General features: G+C 46.3%; 1 protein-coding gene across 4 annotated transcripts in view; it reads left to right on the forward strand.

Moving 5' to 3' along the window:
- Positions 1-6,925: 6,925 nt before the first annotated feature.
- Positions 6,926-27,579, forward strand: part of MXD4 (MAX dimerization protein 4) — a 39,402-nt gene continuing 18,748 nt past the window's right edge. The window contains exons 1-3 of one of the 4 annotated variants that reach the window (XM_067298299.1): positions 6,926-7,187; positions 7,951-8,047; positions 17,791-17,820. In XM_067298299.1, coding sequence (XP_067154400.1) covers positions 6,926-7,187; positions 7,951-8,047; positions 17,791-17,820 — 389 coding nt within the window. Of the gene's footprint in view, positions 7,188-7,317; positions 7,439-7,878; positions 8,048-17,790; positions 17,821-27,579 lie in introns of those variants that run through there. The other 3 variants (XM_013959982.2, XM_013959983.2, XM_067298300.1) reach the window with 3 other exon arrangements.

Here is a 27,579-nt window from a genome sequence, read left to right on the forward strand (position 1 = left end):
ACTCACAGATGCATGGTAAGTAGATAGGTTGGGTAAGAAAATGTTACTTTTATATGTTCACAGGATAGACGCCATTTAGGTCGTGTTACTACTGATTGAAATTTTTTATTTAAAAAGCCTACAGTTGCCTCCCTCTCCCCTTAAAATGGACATTCTGCTTGTGAAAGCCAGACTGGTTTCATTTATGTTTGCTAATATGTGAATGCAAGCCTGCTGTTTCTGTATCTGCTCTGGACTGCAGCAATGGTGGTAAGCATCAAGGCAGCCTACGAGATCTTAACAGTGAGGTAGAGCATGGTTTTACTTCCATACGATGTGCTCATATCAAAGTAACCTAACAAGAAGGCCTGACTGCAAATGTTTCTGGTTAAAGGAGAAATGTTTAATTCATCGGCTCATTCAAGCAGTGACTTCATAGATGCCCATGCCCCCAAAGAAACACCAACACGAAGTGGGTCTGAGTTATGGTGTCTTCAAAGTCTCTTTGTACTTGCACTAGTCTGAATACTTTGTGAAAATTCAACGGGATACAAATGTACACGAGGCCCCTTTTCTATGCCAAGAGAATGTAATAAGGCCATAACATGTCTGAGATTCAGATCAAAAAACATACAAATCCATCCTTAACTGTGCATCATAAGGCCTAATGCTCTGGACTGGGAACTAGGATACCCAGTCCCAATCCCAGCTCTTACCCTGGCTTTGCTGAGTGACACCAGCAAGTTGTTTCACCTATGACTCAATTTTTTTTTCTTTTAAAATGAAAGTAGTGACACCACTGTCCTTTGTGAAGTGCTTTGAGAACAGCCTCATCAGTGAAGATTTTTAGGAAAAGGCTATCCAAAATAGTCAGACATGGTTTAGGTAAAGTAGAGTTGACATAGGGCAGGAAGGTAGAGTAAATCAGTGTCTCTCAAGTTTTTTAATCTATGCCTCACTTCAATCAGTTAAGAATAATTTCATGCCTCATCACAGAAATGGCTCCAGGGCCTGAAGGCAGGGTACTGCATGTCTCACTTGCTGTTTTAAGTAGCTCACTGGCTGAGGAGCGCTGGAGGAGGGGGGATTCAAGGTTCCTTCAGCCAAACTCTTGGAGGACTATAACATACAGAAATTGTCTTTCATAATTGCTGTAGGAATTAACAAGAAATGAATGTTACAACAGACTGGCATTCAGTTTGAAGTACTGATGTTATTCAGATGTGACTTGCAAGCATGTCTGTTCCATAGGATTTCATAAACCCCAGCTAAATCTTCCCCCAAAAATGGAGACATTGGGAAAGCCAGTGATTCAATCAGTGCAACACATGACTGACCAAGAGCATGCAGCAAGCTAGGCTGGCGAGCATCACATACAGTGCCCACCAACGCAAATGCTTGGGGGTGACTCAGGTCCATAGGGCCCTACATTATCTGTACTATTTATTTATTGTCATGCTCCTTGGAGCAGGCTATTCTCCAAGTCCATGCCTGGGAACAGTTCAAGGAGTATCACAGGCCAAGGACCAGTCCAGAAAGACACAACAGATAGGACTGCACTGACACGACTACCTCCACCCTACACAGTCCTTCAATGCTGTATCAGCAACTTGGTACCCTACAACACCCCAAACACCCTCATGTCACATAACCTTAGTTTTAGGCTCTGAAAACAGCTCTGATGGGCTGCAGCACATCTGTTACTTCAGACACTTTGAACTTAAATAAATAAATAAATAAATAAAGACTAACCACATACAAAATAAAGTCTATGACTGAAAGCCACACGTGCACCACTACAAGCCTAGAGGAGACCCAGGGTCAAGTGGCTCCAGTGACTCTCTGCCATCTGAGTTCAGGGCTGGAGAATGGTCTTTCACCCTGCTTTACTTAGCAGCACAGATGTAGCCAAAGGGTCTCAAATTGGGCTTGGGCACTGCCAAAGCTGTTATTTCCGAAGCTCTGCTCTGTTCAACTTCCAGCTGTTCTGGTTTCCATATCTAGGAAGGAGAGTTAAGGATCTGAATCATAGGTTAAATGAGAAATTAAATGGGATTTGAGATGCTGAGACAAGGAGCTGAGACTTGTCAGTGCCAGCTCTGAGTGCAGATCCCCTCCTGTGTGGGAAGAGAACTAGAGCTCTTTCTTCGCTAATTAACTAAGCCTTGCAACACCCAAGGAAAACAGGGGAATGGACTCCAAGGCACAGTGAGGGAGGCCAAGGTCCTGACATGGGGATAAGATATAGCAGGGAATTTAAAGAGATGAAAGAAAAAAATATGCAGTAGCTGCACTGAGTCAAATCCGAAAAGCATGTAAGGACTGATTATTCCTTTAAGGGTGTACATGGTGAAAAGTGAATGAAGAAGTTTCTCAAATTGAGGATTCTCCGCTTTAGAGCTCTTCCTGCATTACAGTTGAGGACAGTCAGCAGTTTCGATGTCATTGATCTCATGTCACAGGGCAACTGACAGTTCTTGGAAAAGGACTGAGTTATAACATTTGAAAATGTAAATACTGTCACTCCCATCATAAAGTGCAGGCAGTGAATAAACCACAGACAGCGCAGGTTGTGGGGTGTGGCTACTGATGGCTCTCCCTTCTGTTTCTAAATAAAAACGTTTTTAAACTTTACCAAGAAATGACAGCCACCCTTTATCACTGAAGGCCAGCTGTTTCTTCAGCACTCAGCTGTTCCTGCTGCATGTTCACAGAAATGGAAAAAAGCTATTTAGAGACGCAAATCTGCCAGGCCTTTGGGCATATGTATATCTTAAAGCATGCCCTTCAGTTCTTAAAAAGTAATTCAGTCTGACCTTCTTTCATATCCCTTTTACATCTGTGCATCCACACCGACCTCACCGAAGCTAATCCTAGTTCTTACTGGTATAAAAAAAACCCTGATCCAGACCAATTCATTCTAGAGATTTTAGAAGTTTTTATGGTGCCTCCTGAAAAAGACTCAGCTGAATTCACTCTAGGAGAAATAATCTTGGTAAAACTATTAAAGTTCTCTAACACATTGTTGCACACTGTATAGAATAGCTCCTTCAGAGCAAATGTACAGGTAAATGTTTGTCAGCATTGTTCAGTATGAGCCAATCCACAGTGTTCCTCCTAAACTCCTGTGGATAAAACATTTACTCTGGATGTCATCAGTAGGAGCTCTGTGTGTGTGTGTGTGTGCGCACGTGTGTCTGTGGTTATGCACATGCTCATTGTTTAAACAAACTAATATGCCTCATGCTGGAGGCAGAGAGCCACCATGAACAGAAATCAGATGTTTTTGTGACAGCATTAGGCCCTATCTTGCAGTCCTTAACAGCACTGCGTAACATTTACTCATGCACGTAGTCCAGCTGGCTTCAGTGGCCCGTCCCTTCCTGAAGCACTCTGTCAGCACAGGGAAGGGTGTGTTGCACAGGGCCCTGGAGAGTGCAAACGGCAATGCAAAATTGTGCTTTATCATCTTAAAACAACTGTTTTCAAAGGAAATATTTTAGTCTCTGTAGAAGAGGAGAAAGTGGAATCACATGGAGTCTGATGTTTTTTACCCCAGGAAAGGTTAAATGTGTTGGACTTGGGTCCTAGGGGCTGCAGGGGAGAGCAATAGCTTAAGCAACGTGGAGTGGAGCCAGCACTGGCAATCGTATCACATTCGTTTTGCTTTCTGACACAGCATGTGTACAACGCAGTTTAAAGATATATGTAGACACATAGACTAAGAGACATGATAGATGCTCTGAAAACTTGAGACTGGCCTAGATCACTGTGGCTATAGTTGAGAACAAGTTTTGCCCTAGCTGTATGTCTGTATTCTCTTTACTACGTTTTATGCATGTGGCCAGGCAAAGGGAACTTTCTTGTGTGGCCAACACAGACCTATGAATATATGGTTTCATCTCATTCCATAACAGAGAGTAATGTCAAACAGTGTCTAATTCTACTTCCAGTTAAAGTCAACAGAAAAACTCCCACAAATTTCAATGAAAAGGGACTGGGTTTACAGTGAAGATATTACTATCTCACCCTCATGCAGCTGAATTTCAACAGGTCAAGCAGCAGGTGAAAAAACTTAAAGTAATTTTTTACTATTGCAATTTATACATCAAATTCTCTTCTGTCTTCTAATTCATGGAGTCACTTACTCTTGTTCCAAGCAGATATAAAAATCTCTTAAATTACAACCACAATGCTGCTTTCTTTACTACCTTGTGTCTTGTTTCACTCCTGATACTTGGGCCAAATGGCTGTAAAATGCTATCTGTTTCAGCAGCGTTCTACAGCTGTGTTACACTAGCATACCTGAGGCAACAAGATAGAGACTAGTAAAATATGGGGTGCAATGTGTATGAGGTTTTACCACAATCCTGTAAAAAAGGTAAAGTGTAACCCTTATTTCAAGCTGAATGGCTACTCTCCTCTTAAAGGGAAACTGTTGCTTCTCTTTGCTGAACTCATAGGAGCTGACATCTTTCGCCAAGGAAGAAACATGGTGGACAATAATCTGCAACCCTCCTATATGCTGAATGGCTCCTATTCAAACAGTTCAATTAAAATCAGTGGGCCCATTTGTGTGCCCAAGTGCTACTCTGCATGAGGATTGATCACAGGCTTCAGCCCTTTTGGCCTGAAGATGTACTCATGTCTGATCACAGCACAGCTTAAAATGTATCTATTTTAAAATGTCTTGCTCATGTTAAAATAATCGGGTTTTTAGGCAACAGCTGTGCAGCAGCTATCTGAGATAAGACTGCAAAGTTAACAGTGCAGATAGCATGGTGTGGACAGGAAAGGTGCTGAGCTCCTTCCTGTTCAGTGTAGTCTGTACATCAGGGGTCAGACTATTCTGGTAGATGGCTTCTGTGCATCCAGATGACAAAAGGCAGCTGAATATGCTGGCAAGGGTTGGAAAGCTGGCAGATGATTCTGACTGCATTTCTGAGGGCTTTTCACTGTTTCTTTTCCTTCAGGTTAGAAGATTGTTGTGTATAGTTTAGTAATTCTTTTAAATCTCTGCGCATAGTTTTGCAGTACTGCTGTTTTCTTTTCTCGCCTGCACACTGCGAGGGCCATAGGTACCAGACACATTTTTACACAGATGTCCAGCATCCCATTTGTATCATCTTTTTCATGCCGATTCACTTCTTTCTATACTTTCCACTATGAGAGCATGAGGTTTTTTCTTCAGTCAGCCAACATTCTTCAGAATTATATCCCTGATCATAAGCAGAAACAGTACTGAAAGCTGCTTGAAAGGCAAGCTGGCTTCAGGAATCCCCTCGCTCGCTGGCGGTGAGGGGAAATCCTGCAGGTTTGCTGATAGCCCCTGTCCTGCAGCAAGACATGCGAGGGCCGAGCCCAGACAGCCCAGCGGGTCTCATCGCCGCACGGTCTCCGTACGAACCGGCCGCTGCCTGGCACAGGCAGCACATGGCAGGCAGGCCTGGCTCTCCCACTGCGCTGGGCTGGGGAAGGCCCCGTCGACACCGCCTGCGTTTCCGATGCCCGTGGCGAGGCTCGGCGGGCGCTCGGCGGAGGAGATGAGCGGGGAGCGGGGATTTCTCCCCCTCGACACCACCTCGAGCGAGGGGGGACGACGTCGTCGAGGGGGGGTTTCCTCACGGCCTGCCGCCGCGTGGCCCCCGCCTCCCTCCGAGGCGGCCAGGAGCCCCCGGCCGCGCCCCCCGCGGTCCGCAGAGCCCAGCGGGCACCTATTTACTGGGAAAACGTTGACTTTGGGGGGCGAAACTGCCTGACAGGGCGGCGACGGCCGCGCGGCGGAGGCCCCGGGCGCCGCCGCCGCCCTCACGGGGAGGCGGCGGCGGGGGCGCAGTCACCGTCTGCGCGGTCACGTCACGTCACGCACGTCATGTCACGCACGTCACGTCACGTCACGTCGCGCGCGGGCGGGCGGGCAGGCGGGCGCGTCCCCCGCGCGGGGTCTGCGCTCCGGGCACGGCGCTACGTGCGCGGCGCGCCCGCCGCGGCTTCCCCGGCAGCAGCGCGCGTGCGCCACGCGCCCGCCCGGCGATGGGAGGGGTCTTGGCTCGCCTTTCTGCGCCGCCCGCGTCATCGCGGCGGCCCAGGGAGCGTCTGCGAAGTGCAGCCCGCGGCGCCCCGCGCTCGCCCGGGGGCGGCCTGCCTGCAACGGCCGGCAGCCCCCGGGTGGCTACCCGAGAGCGGAAGGGGCTCGTCCGGAGCGGAGGGAGGCAGCTGGGAGGAAGCTCTGAGGGGGAAATGGCGGGTAACGTCCCCACGAGGTGCGTTAGTCGAGGCGTCGCCGTGAGAGGCGGGTTGCTGCCTCCTCCGCCTTCCGGCGGGGCCGGTAAGACGGGGCTGCGCTGGGCCACGGGAGTCCGTGTTTGCCCCGAAGTCAGAAATACCGCACTTGGGAAGGGAAGCTGCCGTCCCCCCGCCCGGCTGCTGCCTCGGGTGGCTGCCCGCGGCGGAGCCGGGCCTCAACCACCGGCCGCGGTTGTCACACACCCCGCCTTTTTGTTCCAGTTGAGCAGATTCACGTTAACCGCCGATAGATTTGCTTTTAATAAGTGCTTTTTTTAATTACCACTTACCAAAAATACTGAGTAGGCCCCGAGGTGAATGGGCGCAAGTTCAGGCCGTGGCCCCGGAGCCTAACGGCTCCGCTTGCCCCGGCAGAACCCTGCAGTAACGCGGAGGGCGAGGGAAGCGGCCCCTGAGGGCGGTCGGGCGGCGGCGGCGGGCCCAGCACTTCGCCCCGGTCCCTAAGCGCGCTGCCGCCCGGCCCCTCTCCTCGCCGCTCTTCCTCACAGCAACTCAGCGCCTTCACCCGCCCATTGGCTCCCCCCTCCCTGCCTCCCCGCCGGCCCTCCGCGCGGCACACCCCTGCCGCCCCATTGGCCCGTGGCGCGCCCTCATTTGCATGGCGCCCCGCGCGCCAATCAGCTGCCGCTACCTGCTTAACATGCAAAAAGCCGGCCAGTCAGCGGGCGCGGGGGCCGGGCCACCACGTGCTGTTGCTAAGCTTCGGCTTCTAAATTGTTACTATAGTGGCCAGCCTATCAGAGGGGAGATCGGGATCTGTCAACATTCTCTGCCCCAGCCAGAGGAAAAGGAGGGGGGCTCCTCGCTGCGGATTGGCCCTGCCGCAGCGCCCCGTCCCGCCCCCGGGCTGAACCGCGGCCGGCCATTGGCGGCGCCGGCTGCCTGTCGCCAGTGTGTCAAATGTAGGTTGAGAGAGGTGCCTTATAACAGGGGACTTGGAAGTCCCCCGCGCGTGAACTCGGCGCGGTGCGGTGCGCGGCGCGGCGCGGACGGGAGCGGAGCGGAGCGGCCGGGCGGCGGGGGCGAGGCGCGGCACGGCTCGGCGCGGCTTGGCACGGCACGGCGCGGCGCGGCACGGCACACGCAGCCATGGAGTTGAACTCTCTGTTAATCCTCCTGGAAGCGGCCGAGTACTTGGAAAGAAGAGACCGAGGTACTGGGAGCAGAGGCGCTCGCTCCCTTTGTTGTGCGGCGGCTCGGGGACGAGCCCGGCCCCTCACCTGCGAGGGGCCCGGCGCCGCGCGGGGGGAACAAAGCGGCCCCTTCTCATTGTTGCCATCGCGGCTGGGTTTGGGCGAGCTCCGGATGGGGATCGCGTGTCCGCCGCAGCTCTCGGTGCCCCTTCCACCGCTCTCCCTGTTGCAGTTGTTATTGTATTGCAGTTTCGCCCCCTTCCCCCCCCCCCCTTAGTGCAGCGTTGCGAGGTTTTTGCATGATCCGCCTAATTTTTAATATGCACTCAATAATCCTCCTAATTTTGGCACTTTTTTTTTTTGTTACTGAGTTGTTATATATTTTTGTCTCGTTTCTTTTAAAAGATGCCAGAATAAAATCCAAACAAATCAACCAAAAAAATTCTGTTCTTTACCCTAGCGTTCCTGCAAAGGAGGAAAAAAATGCATGGAAAAAATATATTGCCACTAATGCTGACTTTGTCCCTAGAAGCAGAACATGGCTATGCATCAGTGTTACCCTTCGATAGTGACTATTCCAGAAAGAAAACAAAGGCAGGCACCATGGCCAGAAAATCCCAGAATAACAGGTAATAGACGCACCGCTTTTTCAGAACGAATTGGCAGCTTTTCCAGTATGTCTAGCTTATGTGCAGTGCATACATTTATTAAAAATAATAACTAATCCAGTGTCTTAGTTTCCCCCATCCCGGTAGTCGCCATTTTTTCCCTGGATGGGCTTGGCTCTGTTTTGATCTCTCATATAAACACTGCCACGCGTACACCATCTCCTTAGTACTCACTGCACTTCTAAACCATCCGCCCTCATCGCTCCTTCTGCTCCTTGCTCACCGACAGCGGCTTTTACTGCAGATCTTAACACCATAATTGCCATCCAGACTTCTCTTTGCATGGCACTAATTTCCCCCAGCGTTTATTTATAAACCACAGGCAGCAAACTGGCCGCCTCCTCCATTGCAGCGAGAGCAGATGCAGCCTCCGGTTGCAGCGCGGCGCTGGCCGGTGGAGGGGGAGCGCGTGCGGGGTGGCGGGGGGAGGATCCGACCGTGCACTTGAACTTCTCCTGTAGGTATTAAATAAGAAGGTGTCGGAGCGAAGTTGACCTCTCCAGGGCTTCTGCTGCACCCCTGCGCACCGGGTCGCGAGCCAGCCTGTCGCATGCCGATCCGTCAGAGTGCATGACTCGGTCGTTATTTATCGTGATTATCGCCTGCCTCTTTGTCGTCGTCGTCTGTTGTTTTTCCCGCAGCCGCTACCTGTGCTGCGATGGCATTAGCGGAGGGCTGCTGTGCGCAGGCTCTCTGCAGCTTTGTTTGCTGCTCCGGCAGTGGCTGCGTACGTGCGGGAGGCTGTCTTACAGGGACAGCGCCGGCCCCCGCCTGGGAACTCCTCCAGCCCCGTGTTGTGCCCGCTCTGCTCCGCTCTGCTCCGGCGGGGCAGCTCGGGGCGCAGCGGGGAGCACCGTGCCCAGCCGTCCCGCTGCGCCCCGGCGGGGCGACGCTCGCCCCCGAGCCGCGCCGCTCTCCCAGCGCAGGCTGGCGGTGGACGGCGGTTCCTGTGGAATAGCCTAAAATGAACTCAGCCCGCACGTGACTTGTTTTCCACATTAGAAGCGAGTCTCAGTGGGCCTGCTCCGCTCTTGCCCGCTCCGGGGGGATCCCGCATGGCGCTGGAGCGGGCAGCCGGGCTTGCCGGTGCCGGAGCGGTGCGGGGCAGCTGGCCATTTGGTGGCTGTGGGACGCTGAGGACGCAAACTGAAATCAAAAGCTGACTAGCTCCCTCCTTGAGAAAAACATGAGCTCGTGAGCGCTGTGCTTATTGCCTACCCTGGCGGAGCAATGTGGCTTGAAGATAAGCGAGGAAATGGGGAAAGCGAATTGTTCCCCTGCCCCCCTGCTCTGAATGAGGTGGACCCTTGTAGGCGCATTAATTGCAGTAGTCCTAAAATTTTGTCTTTAGTTGAGTTCCATGTCTCATCTTGGAGTGTAGAGAAGACGTCAGCTCATTTTAAAAAGAAAGTCAACAGGAATGGGAGGTGTCTTATTTTCTGAGACGCTTTGCTCCTGAATATTTTTAATTATTATACAATATACTTGCTGCCTTAAAAAAAAAAGAAAAAAGAATTCACAGCTAATCTGAGCAGATCTCAGAAATTTCCGGCTGTTAAGTGCTCACTGAAACGTACAGGTTTCTTCTCTTCTGTCTCTTGTATGCAAGAAATCTTTGCTACTTACAGAACTATTTTTCCATCATCTCCTTTCTTGGGTCTCTTGTCACCGACTGCAAAATGGTTATTTGTTGGAACTGTAAGCTGCTTTCAGGAGTTCTAGGAGAGGATTTGTAATCTATCAAATACAGCAGAATTAAAAGATTTCTGGTAACAGATTTGCTAGCATTATTAAAGCCGAGACATGCATGTCTGCTTGCAGTTGCCATCCTGCATTTTTGTGACTATACATTTATATATACCTGTTCAGACCTTTTTTCTGATTCTCATTGTATAGCAGTGATAACCTGCAAAAATGCCACCCTGTAGTATGCAGTGGACATATTACTTAGGCTTTCCTTTCTCCTACTGCAGTGAATAGATCAGGGATGAGCTATTTATATTATGGGACAAGATAATACTTCTGGAGAAATGTCTTCAAACGTAGCCACCGCCATGAATGTGGTTTGTCTGGTTCAGCGTGGACACTAGGCATACGTGTTGGTCTGTAAAAAGGAGACGCATTGCTTTAATGCAGCATCCTGCTATTTCAAGGATGGAGGTGCATCAGCAGAACTGTGTGGGCACCTCTGCATTGTACATACTGACTTGGTACCCGTTTCTAACAACTGCTGCTCAAGGTTTCCTATGAACTTAAATGTGAGAGGGAGAAATTATCCTTACATTAGAACATGCAATCTAAAAGCCACGAAGTAAACTAGCATCCCTGTTACTATTTTGAACTTATGGGATATTGGGTCCGACCCTCAGACTAGAATCTGAATCTTTGACTATACAGTTAAATCTTCCTGAGCAACTCAAAGATTAACAGAAGCAGACGACTGGCCAAAGTTCAGAGGATCTGGAGTGGTCGTTGGTAACGTGAACCACTGGGCAAAGTGTTTGTACATTGGTTCACTTTACCCATTTTCCAGAAGCACTGGGTTTGGGGCTTCAGATGTGTGCAGGTATGATTGCTTACGTGTCTGCAGTTTACACCTTACCGTGGTTTTATTTTATGTTATTTTTTTAGTATGTATATAAAAATATGTATTTAATGATGGAGGAGTAGGGATGGAGCAGATAACTGCACACTTCAAAACTGCAGGGGCTTTGTTGTTGTTTTCATTATCTATTTTTATATCCTGCAGCATCCTCAGCTCCCTGTGTTTATGCCATCTGATCACTTAAAGTGCACTATATATATATATATATATATATTTTTAAGTGTGAAAAACATCTTCCTCCACATTCTTGGAAAATCAGAGCAGGGGGGAGAAGGCGAAAGCTGTCAGATGCCAGGAAGGCCGGTGCGCTGTGCACTTCTTTGTTCTCTCCGTGGTGCCCCGTGCTGCCTGCCGCCTTGCTGGGAGCAGCGTGGCCGGGCCGGCTCCTGGCCGGCTCGTACAGGTGTCCTCGCTGGCCAGCTGATTTGGGGCCTGGGAGAGGGCAGGCTGGCAGCTGCCCCATCGTTCAGTGAGGGCGCTAGTCGGCGTCTCCTTCCTTTGCCGAGCTGGTGGTGATGTTCATGTGACACGTACGAAACCGTATCTCGAGGCCTCCGTCCCCGCGTCGGATGCGGTTGACTTTGGCTAGCGAGCTCAAGATACTGGGGAGAGGAAGGGGGAGCAGGACTGACAGTGCTCCAGACAGGATGACTGCATCCAGGCTAAAAGATTGCTAGCCGTGGGGTCGCGACGAAAGGAAAAAGTAATTCTGACATGTTTGCATTCATACAGGGGAAAAAATCAGCATAACTGCATTTAATTAACAGAATTCTATAAGCCTCCTGCCCACCGCAGGAATTCTGCGTTTCTGCTTTGTCTGCTTGTAGTTTTTAATTAAAATTTGAAGTGGTCATTAATAGTTTGCTGCTGAACAGACTATTCTCAGGGTTGTTGCTGGCAATCAGACATAATTTGCAGCCATTTTTTTCACTTCTACATCACACTTATTTGATTCCTGTGTTTTCTTCTTACTGTATTTCCTACTGCTCCCTCTCCCACGTCACACAAACCAGACCATGTAACGTGGTTTTGTTTTTTGTATCTTTCTGCTTTGTTTGTTTATGCAGTGTCCTCTGTGGCGATGCAGACTTGTTCTCCGACAGTTTTGACCAAAATCCTGTGACAAATGAAATTGGATTCTTGTTTTGCAAGGAGAACAGGAGATTTGAGAAAGGCACAGCCTGTAATTGACTTTTGGGGGCAGGGGAGGTAAACCTAGGTCACGTCTTCTTGCTACACTAATACTTATCATGTACTTGGCCATAGTATAATAAACGTCTCCTCTTTGCAGAACAGTAACTGTAGTTCCTGAAGCAGTGCGATGCAGTCTAATAAGCTTTGTTAATGTGTAGTTGGAATTAAAGAAATGGCATAAAACGGAGAGCTGGATTTAGTGGAGTTGTGCCTTGGAAATTTTAATAACAAGTATTCACATGTCTCCCCGAGATTGCAGTTTGATCCAATGAAATGGATAGATAACAGATGTATGCAATTTGCTGAGGAGGAATATTACACAAATCTGAAATTTGGTGACGTTTGCTGGTAAGGAAAGGCACTTTGATAGGAAACCACGTTAGTCTGCAGATAACTGGGCTTTCTTGTTTCCTGTCTGTAATGACAATTTCAAATCTATATGTTTCTATGCTTATATAAAAAGAAGGGGGGGAAGGGAGACAGTTTGAACTGAGCCCCCTGTGGACGATATCCTTCATGACACTGCCAGAACATAAAATAATTAGATTTGGAGGACTTGATCCTCTGGTGCTTATATTGTGTGTTCTTACCCTTGGGAAAGGTGGATTTAAAACCCTGAGTGTCTGATGTCTTGAGCTGTGCATGACTGTAAGGGACAGTGTCAGCCCTTGAATAGTGGAACTCAGGCTGTGTCTTTGCCATGAAAGGGTCAGAAATAAGGTAAAATGAAAACGAAAATCTTAGTGTTAGATGCCAGTCTACTGAGGTCACGGTTAAATTTACTTGCAGAGAAAGGAATTGGAAGTCAGTGGTGCAGTGTACTTGGCCTGTAAATTTAGGAGCCGATTTATTTGGGGGGGGGGGGCAGGAAATGAAAGCAAAATAAATGTAGGTTTATAAATATATCTTCTGCATCTATTAAAATTAATATTTATGTTCATGTGTTATATAAATAGACTTGTACTTTGTGCTGTGTTCTGGTGAAGGGTTTTATGTAGAAAAGGATGAAAGCTGCGTTTGGTGTTTCAAATAAAAACAGAGTTGAACGTCCGAATGCCTTTGTTAATGTTGGCTCCCAGCGACAGGCAGCCCGTGGCCCACGGAGCAAGCTCCTCGCTCCTTGCAGATGTCAGTCCGTGCCCACACAGAGCAGCTTAGGGGTCAGAGCCTGGCTCTTATTTATTATTATTATTTTTTCTTTTTTCCTTTTGCGGAAGGCTGAGAATAAAACACTGTAACCCAGGCTGTGGAGACATGACTTCTCTGCTTTTTTACATGGCTTTCTGAATTTGATGGATCCCTTAGGGTTTGCTTTCCTACGACTGAAGCCAGAGGGACAACAGTCGATACTGCTGCACTTGCCTTTCAAACTGATAAGTTCGATCCTAATATAATAAATCTTAACAAACTGATCTGTCACCACTGAGGTACTGTAGTAAGCCTGGGAGTTGCAATGTTTTTTTGCAATGAAGAAGAAGAAATCGCTGCCATATTAAAGTGCATTCAGACCTCGCGCCCGCGAACGTGCGACAGCTTGAACTGGAGCCGGACGCTGGAGCCGAGCCCTGCGTAAGGAGCACCAACGTGCCTGTTTCCCAGACCCCACCGTGTCTGCAGAGCTGGCCACGTTTTGCTCCGAGGAGAGTGTCCAGGTCATTTCCAGTGGATTAATTCCGTATGGACACGCTGTTTCTTAGGCATACTTCGAGTCCAGTTTAAAACCAGTGAAAAAAGCCCGGAACAGTGAATATGGGACAGAGCGCGCGCTTACACATGCAGGTTTAGTGTTACCGTCCCTCTCGCCTTGGGCGGTTTGGGTGACGGGCTGTAACAGCCACTGTGTCCCCCCGTGTGTGCAGACAGTCCCTGGCAGGGAGTGGGGACCGGCGCGGGGCAGAGGTGCTGTGGCAGGGTTCAGGAGCCGCGTGCTCTCCAGCACGCCGGCCCGCTTGGGGCTCCGAACCAGGCGTGGAAACCCGGCGCCCTGCCTCTTCTCGACCTTCGGGCCTGGGCGAAGCGCGAGCGCCGGCGGCACGGTCCCGCACCGGCCGCATGATGCCGGGTGCAGTGCCGCCCGCCGACAAAGCCTGTCTCTGACTTTCGGTCAGGGTCCGCGCGGGGGTTGCACGCCGCTCTGCGAGCCCCGTCTGCACCCCACAGCCCTGGCGCACGTGAGACGCTGGCCCCCGTTTTAAGCTCGCTTAAAACTCGCTCGCTTAAGCTAGGCTGCTCTACTTGCCTTGATGGTTTATGGTGGGGTGGCAGCAGGAGCTTACCGGGGGCTTGCAGTCGGGACCTGCCTCCCATCAGCATTGGCGGAAAGAATTTAAACAGTGTTTAAATTTCTGCGTTTTGACAAGAGACACAATGTGGTGAGACAAATGGGTGGAAGAAGTAGAGGAAGGTGTTTTACCAGCAGCCAGGCAGAGCCCCACGCGTGACGACATCTCAGCCTGGCAGTGAGGCCTCCTCACCTCCCTTTGTTGCCTTCTCCTCGCTGTGGCCCTGCCAGGAGCTCCTCAGCTCAGTAACTGGGTAGAAAATTACTCTTTTTCTCAGATTTGTTTTTTCTGGGTTAGTCTTCCAATCATCTTGATTAGCGCCCGCACTAAGAGCTGAGATGCGTATTCTGAATGTTGCATTTAACAGGGTCGCTCAAACGCAGTTACCTAGAGGTCTTGTTTTGGGGGAGGAAGGGCGGCGGACAGGAAAAGAGCTCCAAGGGAATGCTGTTGGTTTGCAAGATGCCGTGCAGACTCCAAAATCTGCATTTACTTGGCTCCTCCCCCTTCTTTCAAATCTTCGTTTGACAGTTTATTCACTAAGAAAATATAACTGCTACTTAATAGCTGGTTAGCTGCTTGGCATTTGCTAAATGAGTATTAGTGCTGTCTCAAGTAAACAGTGCAGTCACTACAAATGAACAGCACTGGGCAGCAGCATTGCGGGTCTCTTCTTTCTGAATTGGTGATTTTGTTGGGGTTTTTAAATTTTTTTTTGCCTTTTTTATATAAACCTTTTTATTGACACCTTTCTGTCATCATGTCTGCCTCCAACTCACCAAAATTTTGGGTGGAGCTACAGAACCCAGTATAGGGAACTTTAACTCCCAAAAGGCTTCCTTCTCTTGCAGCCACTTTTGAAGGGCTCCACAGACCATTTATCTGTAAACCGCAGTCATAAACCTGCCTCTGCTATAAATATATATAAAAATAGACGTTATTTTAAATGGCAGATTGATCTTTTGCCCAATTCATGCTGTTTCCTTTCTTCGTAGGTCTGGTCCACACACTACCTTTCACTGAAGTAATAAAAGACACCAGTTCAAAATTTAGGTAGTGTTGAGGGTGCTGCTTATGTGCAGACAAGTTCTTACATTTTTTTCCTCGCTTCAGGTTGCATGAAAAGCAGGATGAGATGAATATTCTTTCAGTACACTATACTCCAAAAAGTGAGAGAGAAAACAAGCAGCATTTAGTGTAAATACGGTAGTTAGCCTGTTCTGGAGGTGGAGCAAGTCTCAGGTTAAATGTCAAAACTCTCATTTTTTGGTTCCTGGATAGGGCCTGACAGTTCAGGCATTAATCAGCCAACTCGCTCAGCGTCCCTGCGCTCCTGCGATGGGTGGCTGGTGCCTGTGTTTGCCTCTGGGTCCCCAGGAACCGTGCAAAGGGAGGCACGTGCTAGTAGCTGCTCCTCTTGGCAGCTGGCACCACGGGGGAGTGCAGCTGGGCCCCTCCAAACTAGCTTAGCTGTACGGACCTAAAGCAAACGCCAGGAGCCCCCCCTGTGAGGAGCAGCAGTCCTGTAGGTGTGCGGCACGCGGAGGGACTTTCAGGTGTTGGTTGTGTCCTCTCTTTGCCTAGCAAAATAAATTGTACGGGCAGAATTCCTCGGTGCTTGGCTCTTCTGCTGGCGTCGCTGTCGCCAGTTCTGCTCCCTGGAGTTGAATACGAGCTCCGGTTTACACCAGGCGAACGTGCAGAAGGCAGATTGGAGTCGGCCAGTTGCAGTGGATCTCGTTCACCTCATGTCTAATGGGAGTGACTCCCCCAACGCTTTTGCCGTGGGGATAAATGCAGGCTAGCCGGTATTCCTTCTCTCTGATAGAGTCCCCCATGAACGTGGATGGACTCTGCGATTCTGAAAGGCCTGTTGGGAGAACGGTTCCCTCCTGGACCCTTATCTTGTGCGTGTTTGCGTAAACACTGGCTCATCTGGCGTAGTGTTCCTCACCTTTCCAGGAGAAAAATTTGATCTCTGTGTATGTAGGAGTGGGGAATAAAAACAGTATCCCCTTATTATGGTCAAACAGTGAAGACAGTAAATCACAGTAAACCAGTCCTTTTTGACCTATTAACGTAGCACAGAATATGTTTAAAGCACTTCCAGTATTGCTGTAGCGGTCAGGAACACTGATATGATATGTAGAAATACATACGTTACCTGGTCATGGCTCACTTGGTGCAACCAGTTTGCAAAGAAAAATCTGATAGGCTCTTCAGAAAAAGATGCCAGGTGATAGCCGATATAGTTCATGCCTTAGTAATGACACTGGGATCCTTTCCAGTGAAAGTGAATTAGCATCAGACCGAAACCTTGTGAGTACTGGAGTTTTCTCTTATCTGTGGAGGGACGGTTCACTTAATTCATGAGGAGCTGCGCTGGCTTGGAGCGGACGGCTTGCAGATTTGTGCAGCAGTGATTTCTTTGCATGCGCTTTGCTTTGGTTTTTCCTCTCTGCAGCCAGAGAGCCGCATTAGCAGTGCTGTTCTCATCACTAGCGTTCAGATATGCTGCAGCATCTACATGCACGCGTGCGGAGGGGGAGAGGCAGAACAGCTTGCCACTGAGCGAATTATGCATTCGTGTAGGAAGGATTTCTCACCCAGTGCTGCCTCAGCTCGCCCTGCGGGTGAGAATGGACTGTGCATTTACACCTCGGGCCTCACCAAAGCAATCTCTGTCAGCGCGTAATGCCCAGATGCAGGCAGGGGTTATAGCGCATTGTGGGAGGGCTGCTTTGACGTAATCTGCCAGCCGTAAAAGCTGCCACTGCCTTTGTATCTTTTGATCCTTATGTACTAGAGATGTTTTCAGTCGGACCAAACTAATGGTGCAGGAAGTTGCTGCTTTTGAAGTGGTGGCCGTAACTTCATTTTAGGAATGTTTTTTATCTGAGCTGTATAAATAAATAGAATTGATATTTCCAGCTGAATCAATTAAAAAATCCTCCAAGAAGTTGAGGCTGCTTTCCAATGGCAAAAAACCTGAAGCATTTTAAAGAACAAAAAACCATGTCAAGTGCCGGTAGGTAGATAGGAAGAGAACGGCATACCGATGCGGTCAGTTCAGAGATTGTGATATTTTTTATCTGTTCGTAGACACAGACAACTTGAAGAGGATGCCTCTTTTTTGGCATTAAGATGTCAACAGGAACAGCAGTAGTTAGCTGCTGATTTTTCTTTCTGCTCTTCTTTGGACTTCTTGAAAGCTAGATTTTCAGGTGCTTTTTACTCTTACCCATTACCATGTAGATCTTATAACACTTTCTGCCCCCTCATAATTTTTCTTCTCGGATGAAAATTTTGTGGGCTGTTTTTCATACTAACTTGATCATTTTTTTAATGTCTAATTCTGTCTCTGAATATATTTTAAAATGTATATATGCAAATTTATTATAATTTCCCCCCAAAACCCATAGTTTACTCATAGAAATTAAGTTGGTACCTTGAAGTATTTAAGGGATGTAAAGTGAACCCGTTTAACAGATAAGCTGTTTTGTAATCCATATAAAGATATGTTTTAGAGAGCTATTTTGCAAGTTATGCAGGTGATGACTTTTAAATATTCTAAATCTTGGTATTCATCCTTTTCGCTAATATTTCTTTTCTCTTTTTAATAGGTCATCACACAACGAACTAGAAAAACATAGGTAAGTCTTGAGAAAAACACAAAAGATATATGGCTAACACTAGAATTACTGTGCTTAAGGATAATGTGTTGAAAATTCTTGACTCTGCGTTGAACGGTTTATTAAGCTTTTTAAGAAATTGACTAAAATCTAATAGCTATAATCTTATTTGGGGTTTTCTGTTGTTCAGTATGCTATTTTTGAAACATCCCTGATAATTAGCTTTTGACTGATTAATGCTGTAACTGGTTAAGTATTGGCTCACTGTTACTAATAAAGAATCTGATTCCAGAAACTGTTTGCTAGAGGTGTTAAATGTTGGAAGTACAGCCAAAGGATATTGTGATTAAGGTGGATGGTCTCTGGGAACAATATGTTATGTAGGATTTTTTTTTTTTTTTTAAAGCACACCTACTTTAAATACACTTAGTTTTAGTCCTGTAATTCCCATTGAATGTAAGTACCTATAAACAAATTTAAGTCTGCTTCTTTGCTGGTATATGTTCCCTTCCAGAGAACTGTGTGTGGGCTAGAGAGCAGTAGTTCCTGAGCTGCAGCCCTGGTTCTGTGTATTCAGTGCTGTGAAAAGCTGTGCTTATTTATTAAGGACAGTCCTTAGACCCTGAAGACCTGATTTTTAAAGAACTCATGTTTGCACGGTTTTGGAAACAGTGTTTACCCTCTATAGTATCTTGTCAGCATTTGTTTGCAAATGGGCTTTTTAGCTGCGGCAATTCTCCCGGGGTGCACTGCTCTGTGGATGTGTACAGAGAGCTGCAGAGTGCAAAAGGTGCCCTTCTTCGCACTGGCTTTCAGTTCCCCTGCTGAGCAGCTCCGAGGCCCCCTCAGCGCAGGATCGCTTCCTTTCCCCCGTCGCTCAGGCAGCAGGATGGACTATCTTCTGGGTCGTAGTCCGTCCTTGTACGTGTGGCTTGTGGTATTTTGCGTTTCATGGGTCCAAAGAAGCCAAGGGGTGTGCACATGAGTGTGAACGTGACCTGAACCTATTTGCATGCTTCTGAATATGTGAAAAGTGGTTGATGGTTGTTTTTGATGGAATTAGCAAGGTTCTGAAAGGCAGTTTCTGTCCTCGATGTTCCTCTGGGCACGTCCCACAACAAGACTGAACTTGCTGTTTTTGGGTTTTTTTTGTTTTGTTTTGCTTTTTTTTTTTTTTTATCCAAATCCGTTCTGTGGGCAGCAATTATTCAGCAGCTAGGCCATCACTTCCCTTGCATGCCTACATGCTTTCCTGTAGTTTAATTGTAATATGAGTAAACTATTGCTGTGCCTACAAGCCACGTGGTCGTCCTAGAGACGAGAGGAACTCTGAAAGCTCGAGTCCACAAATGCCGGCCTGGGTTGCAGAATACAGTGCGTCGGTGAAGGCAGTGAAATCTGCTGACAAGTACTGCTGACAGGGCCTTCACGAAAATACTTAATACAAAACTCAGCCCTTTAGTTACACTTTTTAAAAGAAGCTTTGACTCAGAACACTTGCAGCCATGCTTCTTTCTCGCTTTCTTGTTTTTTTCCATCCTCTTTCCAGACTTTCTTTTCCATTTCGTCCTTTTTCCCTGTCATTATTGATTTGTCATAATCTTAACTGCATATCCTTTTTTTTTCTCCCAGTCGTTTTTATTATCTCAGTATGGAATTTCCTCTTTTTTCTTCTTCTCTGCCTTAACATATTTAAGCAACATAGTAAATAAGGCAAAGTAGCGGCAGAGGCAGAAGAAGGATCTATTAATTGTTCAATTTCTGTTCTCACTTTCAGTTCTATATTGTGTCTTTATAGTAGGTATACCATGTAGCCTTTGCCCTGCTGCCTTTTCTTTCTCTGACAGCTCAAAGTCAAAATAGGTATACTGCAAGGTACTCTTTCTGATTATTTATATAATATTTATAACTGCTTGTTGTAGCTTGTAAAGATATACTATATGCTATACTTGAAACAAAATTTTATTAATCCTGCTGATTGGTGTCAACTTGTAAATTAGTGTAAATGAGTTGTATGTGCAAACTGGTATTCACAAAAGCGAATGAAGTGTGTACAATTCTAGCTACACAGCATATAGGTGTGATGAATGCTGACTTTTTTTAACAGCCCCCTCATCCAAAACCATGGTCTTTATGCATCAATATTAGTGGATGTACTGTTTATTGCTCCATTTTACTAAAATTGCATTAAAATCCATGAAGCATCCTGTACAGTTTAATGGTTCCCAGCCAGAGCAAGTCTCTGTAGCAGCAGGGCGGTGCAGCAGCGGCTGCTCTGCCTACTCCCAAAATAGCCCTGCCCAGCAGCTGGGGAGCACTGGATGTTGATTTTGGAGGTGTATCCTTTCCAGGACCAGCGCCTTTGACTCAACACAGCCATGATGCCTCTGGCTCAAACACACTTGATTATCTCACGGGAGCTCATCAGGGAGGAAGAGAGGAGACGGCGGCTCATATCCTCCTCATCGCTCTCGTAACCCCTTTAGGTATATATCTCCTGCCCGTTAGGGAATAGAGCTTTTCAGTTGGGATGACTTGCCCAAGTACCGAAAGGAGAAACACAGATCTGATTCAGCTCGCAGCCCAGTCGCTCGCATGAAGGTTGTGGGCTGGACTGAGAGCTGGAGGACCGGAAAATGACTTCCTGGCTTACAGGGCCTTTCTCTGCTGGGTGAGGGTAGCCAGAACTGACACTAACCAGAAAGCCCCAGTAGCCATTTACTGGTATGCAGTGCTGGTTTTTAGGTTCTGCATTTATGCGTGCACACAGCAGAGGTTTTATCTCCGATTTTGACGTCAGTGGGAGTGGCCGTGGTCGCGCTCGCTGTGTTTGCAGCCTCTGCTGTTTGGCACCACTACTCTAATTTGCATTTTCTGCTGCTGGGTCTCTTTTCTCTGTGCTCTTGAGGGGATGCTCAGGGGAAGACAAATGAAAGCAGGGACACAATTCCAACAAAAACTCAGTTATACAGTAGACTTTAGACTACAGTTGCAGTAAAGTGTTTGTCAGCAGTTCACACGTAAAGTTCTTTTCCTTCTGTTTTTAATCTCCATAGGACACCCTGCTCAGAACTTCTACGTGTGTTCATTATACAGAAACTCTGTAACGATTCATCAGTCTGTTGACTGTCCTCTTTTGGTCCTGTGTGATTAAGGTTTACATCTATAGCCATGAAACAGGAAACCCGCTAGGTAAAAAGTGGGAAGGAGAGAAATCTTCTGTCCTAAGGACAGTTGGTGTTTTATAAGATATTTTAATAATAAAGGTAGGTCACTCAGAATGGCACTCAACTGTAGCATTTCTACTGACTGAGCAAAATATATATGTGTGTGTGTGTGTGTGTGTGTATTTAGCATTTCCAACCAGAGCATTGTATCAGTAGCATTTTCACTGAGCAATGTAAATAGCAAGTACATTGGTATTAATCTTGACTTTTTGCAAGGAAATTTGTAAATCAGCCTAACCTGACAGCTGTACAGAGGAATTCAATTTTCAAACTGTAAAAACAATAATCCACTAGAGACTCAAGCTTCTTAAAAAGGTACAGCATAATCTCACTTCTTTACATTAATTTAAACTAGTTCTACATTACAATATAAAAACCCAGGTATTTTCCCCTCAAGATTGTATGGAGATCCTGTTTGTTACGGCATGAAGGCAGTGAGTCATCTGCCCTTTTGCTATTCACCTGTGGATTTGTCCCTCCAGCTTGTGCAGAACTGTAGAAGGAAGTGACACTTCTCTGTTGATGGTGCATCCTTTTTTTTTTTCTTCACTTTTTTTCTTTTCTTAAGCAGAAGGAGCCCTGAAAAAGAATAGTGTGACTGACCCTTGGGGCTCCTTCTCTGACAAAGTGATTTCATTCCTGTTGCCTTGCTATGGTGAGCTTCTGATCCTGGTGTAGTAGGAGTTCGAGATCTTGCCCTTTCTGTGGCAAGGTCTTTGAAAATAGCTCGTGACACTGAATGTTTTTAAAGAGCAGCTTTAAGAATTAGTGAGTAACGAATAAAAAGCTTCTGCTTTAGTGTACCTCGAAACTGGCAAACCCCAACCTGGCAGCTTGTGAGTTGACTGAGTGCTTTGGCTGGGTAAACATGGTGAGGCTTCATCTAGATGGACAGTTATCCCTTGCATTTGTCAAACCATTTGTATTTTTCTTGGGGGATTTTGTTTGTTTTATAATCAAGAAGGAGGGGGAATGGATCAACAGTGGTAAAAATTGTCCTTGTCTTCATTCTACAAAATAGGACACCCCTGGGAAGCACTGGGGATATAATTAAAAGAGGGCACTAATTGATGTCTTTGGGCTGAAGGGACTGGAGATCTCTGACGTTGCAGTGCTCAGCACTGCAGCTTCTGACTTGCAAGTGCTCTCTGGCTCAGTGGGATCAGCAGATTCCAGTTAGTACTGTTATGCAGCATAAATACCTAACTGCATCGATCCGTCAGATTTAATGGTTATGAGAAAGCTTGGGAAATCCTCTAAACTGCTGCTTGCTGAAGGCTGGGGAGGGTAGAGTACTTCCAGGAAAGGTTCGCTTGATATGTGTTTTACTTCTACTGCTGTACTTCCATCATCAGTTTAATCCAGTGCAGTCGTACAGTGCTGGTGATGGGCTCCTGCTTCCTGCCAGCGCAGCAGAGAGGGGAGAAGCTTGCTTGTCCAGCCAGTTTGTTTTCCTGATCCAGCTCATTGTCACAGACAAACCCTAATGCCTGTACAAGGAGAGGGTGGTGTCGCTTCTTTGAGTGACAGTATTACTTTACGATGTGGGACAGTGCAGCTCAGTTCTGTGTCAGTTTAATTGCTCCCAACCATCCAGTTCTGGCTTCTGTTGCATAGAGAATGCTGAACTGCTGACGCAGTACAGATAATATTATGTTATAATGGGTCTGTAAAAACTGCTAGCACTTTTAGGATGTTTACAGATTATACATAAAATATCCAGATAATGTGGCTGGTAGATTAGTGATAGGAACCACCTAGGCTTACCAGTAGAACTTAAACCTCATATTATAGTACTTTCTTTTATTTTTTTCATCAAGTAAAGATCTTTTTGCACCATCTGGTTAGTGTAAAATGTCTTTCAAATGAATTGCAATAAACATACCTGTGCACTGCTTAAGCAAGGTAATGTCTTAGGACCCTGACTTGCCTTCATGAGTAGGCAGCTACTGTGGTCTAGGTACAACTGCGTCTCTTGCTGCCCTGCCAGGCATTGCCGCCTCCATCAGAGGTCACCACTTTGCAGCAGTCAGCACAAAGGAGTTGCCTAAGCCAGTGCAAGGTTAGTGTCATAGCTCAAACTGTTTTTTACCTGCAGTTTAACCTCAGGTGCCAGGCTTCCAACAGGAGCAAAGTATATGGTGGGGAAGGAAGGGAGGGATTGCCTTAAACTGCTGTAATAAGATTTTCCAGAGCTTGTGTATCAAAGTCTTTACAGAAGAACTGGACCCATAGAACCAAAAACTTGATCCTATGTTTTTGTTAAATTGCCCTGTGTTTCTCAGTCTGATTAATCTGTAGAATTAAGGAAATAAGAGGGAAGGCTTAGAGCTTTGCTCTGAAATGCTGTGCTTTCCTCACCTTTTCTTCCCCTCTAGGCATTTGGCAAGTCTCAGGACCAGAGACTTGTTTTGTACTCCATGCTGCAATAACTACTGTAAATTCCAGCGCACTGAAGTATCATCTTTTCAGTGCATACAGCAACATGATGCTGATCACGCTTCTGACAAAAGTGTTTTCCCACCTAGGCTGTTGTTTCGGATGGGAGGGGTATATTAAGCTGATGAATCTACTCAGGAAGTTTTATTCCAAGTATCAGAGATGCACACATCCTTGTGCTACGGGCAAAGCTTTTATTCAGAAATGAAAAATTGACTAAAATAGGCTTTTGACCAAACTGTAATGTCCTCCTTCCTGCTGAAGTGGGCTTTGAACAAACTGAGGCCTAAGTATAGTCTTGGATTTGGGATCCAGAATGCCATGTGCTTCCTGGCCAGGCAAATTGCTGGCAGAAAGCAGATGAGCAAGAAAGCAAGCGTATGCATTTTTCCACTTGTATTTGTTGATCCCTCTCTCTCCAAATATGATTCCATTGTGTGTCTGCCTCTAATGGACTATATGAAAGATGGGTCTTGTTCTCAACATCTATTAATTGACTTGACCAGTTCTTATCTGCCATGGTAGAATGAATGGGCTGCTCTCGAACAAAATAGAGATGAATGGGCCAGACTTTTCAGGTGCCTAGATCCATACAGACCACAACTAGGTGCTTGTCTCCTGCAAATAGAGAAAGGTATGGCTCTGTTAGCAGGAGGACAAAAAGATTTGTTGAACTAGATATAAAAAAAATTGTTTTCCTTTTAACCTTGCTTAGCTCCAGCTGAGCAAGGAAGCTGGAACTTGATTTTTTTTTTTTTTTTTAAGGTATTTAAGCAGCTAATGGGCTTTAAGAATCTGGCCTCTGAAGCTAGTCTTACCTAACATGATGGGAATCCTTATCTGAATCCCAATCAGTCTATGGAAACCCACAGATGAAAACTGGGTATACACAGGTGATGCCTGCCATCATTTGAAGGCAGTCACAAAGGTACCTGAAAGCCAAGAGTGCCATTCTGGCTACTAACTCAAGACTGGCTCAGAATTCACACTGAATTTGCAGGAGAGTGGATTATTTTCTCCAAAGTATGCTTTGAACACATTTTTGATGAGCCAGTGACCATGACCAGAGTAGACACAACAGGAGCAACCTAGCCTGAAGGTGATGATAAGCTTTGTGGGTTTCTTGTTCTCTCCCTGCTTCTCCCTCCCTGCATGTTGTATTGGTATCTCTACCTCTGTTTTCACCACTCCTTTCCATGGGGTGGTTATATTGTTTGAGTATTGGAAATAATGTGGCCTGGTCCCAAAGTCAAACCGGAGCTTTTGAATGGAACAGTATGTACATTCCTGTCACAGCTCGTGCTATTTCCCTTCCCTTCCCTTAGTTTTCCCTGGCGGACCCTTGTACATAACAATCCATGGCTTAAATTTACTGCAGAGGCTTCCTTCACAGGTCAATTAATTCTTAATGTGTTCTTTTCTCCTCAGTCCACATGGTGGTTTAGCATGTGGCAGGCCCAGTTCTGCCCTCAGCTCAAGATACTTCTGTAGGAGCTGCGCCTGTCTGTGCGCAAGCAGAATTGGGCCCCAAATCAAGTCGAGGCAGCTGCAAAGTACACAGTTAAGGTTTCAGAAACTGCACTAGGTAGGAATGTTAGCCAGTAGACCATAACATGAAAAAGTATAATGCTGTTGCTTTGCAGCAGTTTAAATTTGGGCCTGTTTTTTAAAAACACAAGTGATTCAGTTAAGCTGACTTTTCTTGTCCTAAAACACTGCACAACTCACAAGAATGGATGAGGTTTTCCTTTTTTTGTCTCTGGGACTCCTTTGCTATTTTTGAAGGGAGATGGTAGCTTTGGGACTTTGTAGGGCTGTGTGTTTTGAGATAGAAACTGAAACGTGTACTGAACCCCGTACAAATCCTGCTAGAATAGAACAGAGCAACAAGACTTGTCAAATGATTTGAAGTGACTAGTATTTCCATTGCCTGACTTTATGTACTCAGATGGCAAGCAGGTCCAAAATTTAGGTTTTTCCTTCCATTACCAGATAATTTCAGGACACTGAATTTAAACAGTCTGGGCTGAATTTTGGGGGGAAGGAATAAGAAGAAGGAAAAGGGGGGGAGGGAGTTTCTAAAGCTCTCCCACACTTTATCACCTCAAAATGGATCGCTTTCATATTCTACTCAACTGCATCATCCTATCTGGCACAAAGACAATCAGCTTTGTACTTTTCAATGGAAAAGGAAATAGAATGTAAATTAAATTATAAACAAGGCCCTATCTGTGCTGTGGCAAGCTAAATCTAAACTTTGAGATAAGGCTGTCAGATATCTGCAACTCTCCACTGTCCCATGGCACCAGATTCTGTCACTGTTTGGGGAAAATACTGCGTAAGTGTTACTGAAATTTTAATTCACATGATTGACTGTAAGAGTATCCAGTGTAGTCTTGGAATAGACCATATTTAATTACAGTCAGTGTATTTAATTCTTCCTCTAAATTTGCTTATATATATACCTACACTCCGTCTTTTCTATCCACCTCTAATTATAAGGTTTTAGTGAAGGAGTTTGAGACGTACAGCAAGACATTTGGGGACATGTATTCTTAATTACTTCAGGCTGATTTATTTTCTTTTTTTCCTTTGGTGTGTCTCCCTGGGGCCTGAACCAGTCTTTGGCTGGAACAGGCACCCTGCTGTCTACAGCAGGGACAAGAGGGCATCCCAGCTGCCTTGTCCTCCTACCAGTTTTGTCAACGTCTCAAACATCTACAGCGGTAAAAGGCAGCAATACCCACTGCCTCCTTCCCTCCGACAGCCAGTTAGCTTTGCTTATGCGTGCTCAGGCTGCTGCCATTAGATATTCCCTCTAAGATGGCCACGAAGCTTTGGTAGATACAGGTGTTGAGGAAGTATTAGGAAAAGCAAAAGCAGAAGCAAGAAATGGCACTGAACATCCATTTCTGATACTTAATTTCCTAGTCAGAGCTTAAAACTTTCTACCTCTGAGAACCAGAAGGTGATTGTTTAGGTGCCTAAAAGCAGATACAGTGGCCTCAACTTTGATTAGGTTTTAAAACTGTTGTGTGATTTGCTGTAGTTGCCTTTGGTATCATGCCTTTGATCCCAGGTGGAATTCCTATAGCATTTGTATAGCTAGAGATGACCCTTAGTTAATTTGGCTACTTAGCATTTACTTTGCATTTGGATACAGAGATATAATAGACAATAAAACTGCAATCACAGGTATCCAATATTCCAGGTACTATAGCCTCAGACTCTCCATTTAAGTGCATGCAGGAAAAGGCTGTCTAGTTCAGGTTGTCTGCCATCAGAAGTCCTAGCACTCGGTGTGTGAAGGCAATGCATATTTTTAATTTATCTAAAACAATTGAGCTTGACATGCCTCTCCTTTAATTTGGTATCATACACTGGTTAAAAAAAAAATATCTTGAACACATTTCTCCCCTCATTTGACATATGCATAAAACAAGTAGCTCTAAGGGAGGTTTAAAATAGGCAGGAAAAGCTTGCAAGGCTTTGTACTGTGCTCTGTTCACTTAGAGCCATGCTGTGCTGCAGCTCGACTTCTCTAGGCTTCTCCAAGCATTGTAGTCAAACCCCCCCCCCTTTTTTTTTTTAAGATCCTTCCTGTTGGCAACTGTCCTGAGACACGATGTTCTTGCTTAGCATTTTGATGTGGGGAAACAGTCTGATAATTAAAGCCGGTTTCAAGCCATGAGCTGATTTGTAAGCAGTAACTTGCTCTGGGGTGTGTTGTCAGTTGATAAACGTGCAACTTGTGTGTGCAGAGCCACACTGTACCTTGTGCCTTAATCAGTGTGTGTGCGAGCGACATGCACACTCCCCCAAACCACTTGTGGGGAGACTAAATGCATCATTTTAAACCACCTTTTGGTGAAATGTTAATTTGTGGAAAATTGTTATTATCATCCTGTTCCCCTCTGTGAACCCAGTGCAAACCCATTGTCATTATGCAATTTCTCCTCACCTAAACAAAGGCAGTTCTCTTCAGCCTGTGCTCTACCGTGCTCAACAAATTACTTACAAATACTGTGAAAGACAGCAGATAAAGCAAATATACTGCAGAATTGCAAACCTATGTCATTAGGTTTGAATTTGCTGTACAGCAAAAAATCTAGTG

The sequence above is a fragment of the Apteryx mantelli genome, chromosome 5, assembly GCF_036417845.1.
Source record: "Apteryx mantelli isolate bAptMan1 chromosome 5, bAptMan1.hap1, whole genome shotgun sequence".
Taxonomy (NCBI): domain Eukaryota; kingdom Metazoa; phylum Chordata; class Aves; order Apterygiformes; family Apterygidae; genus Apteryx; species Apteryx mantelli.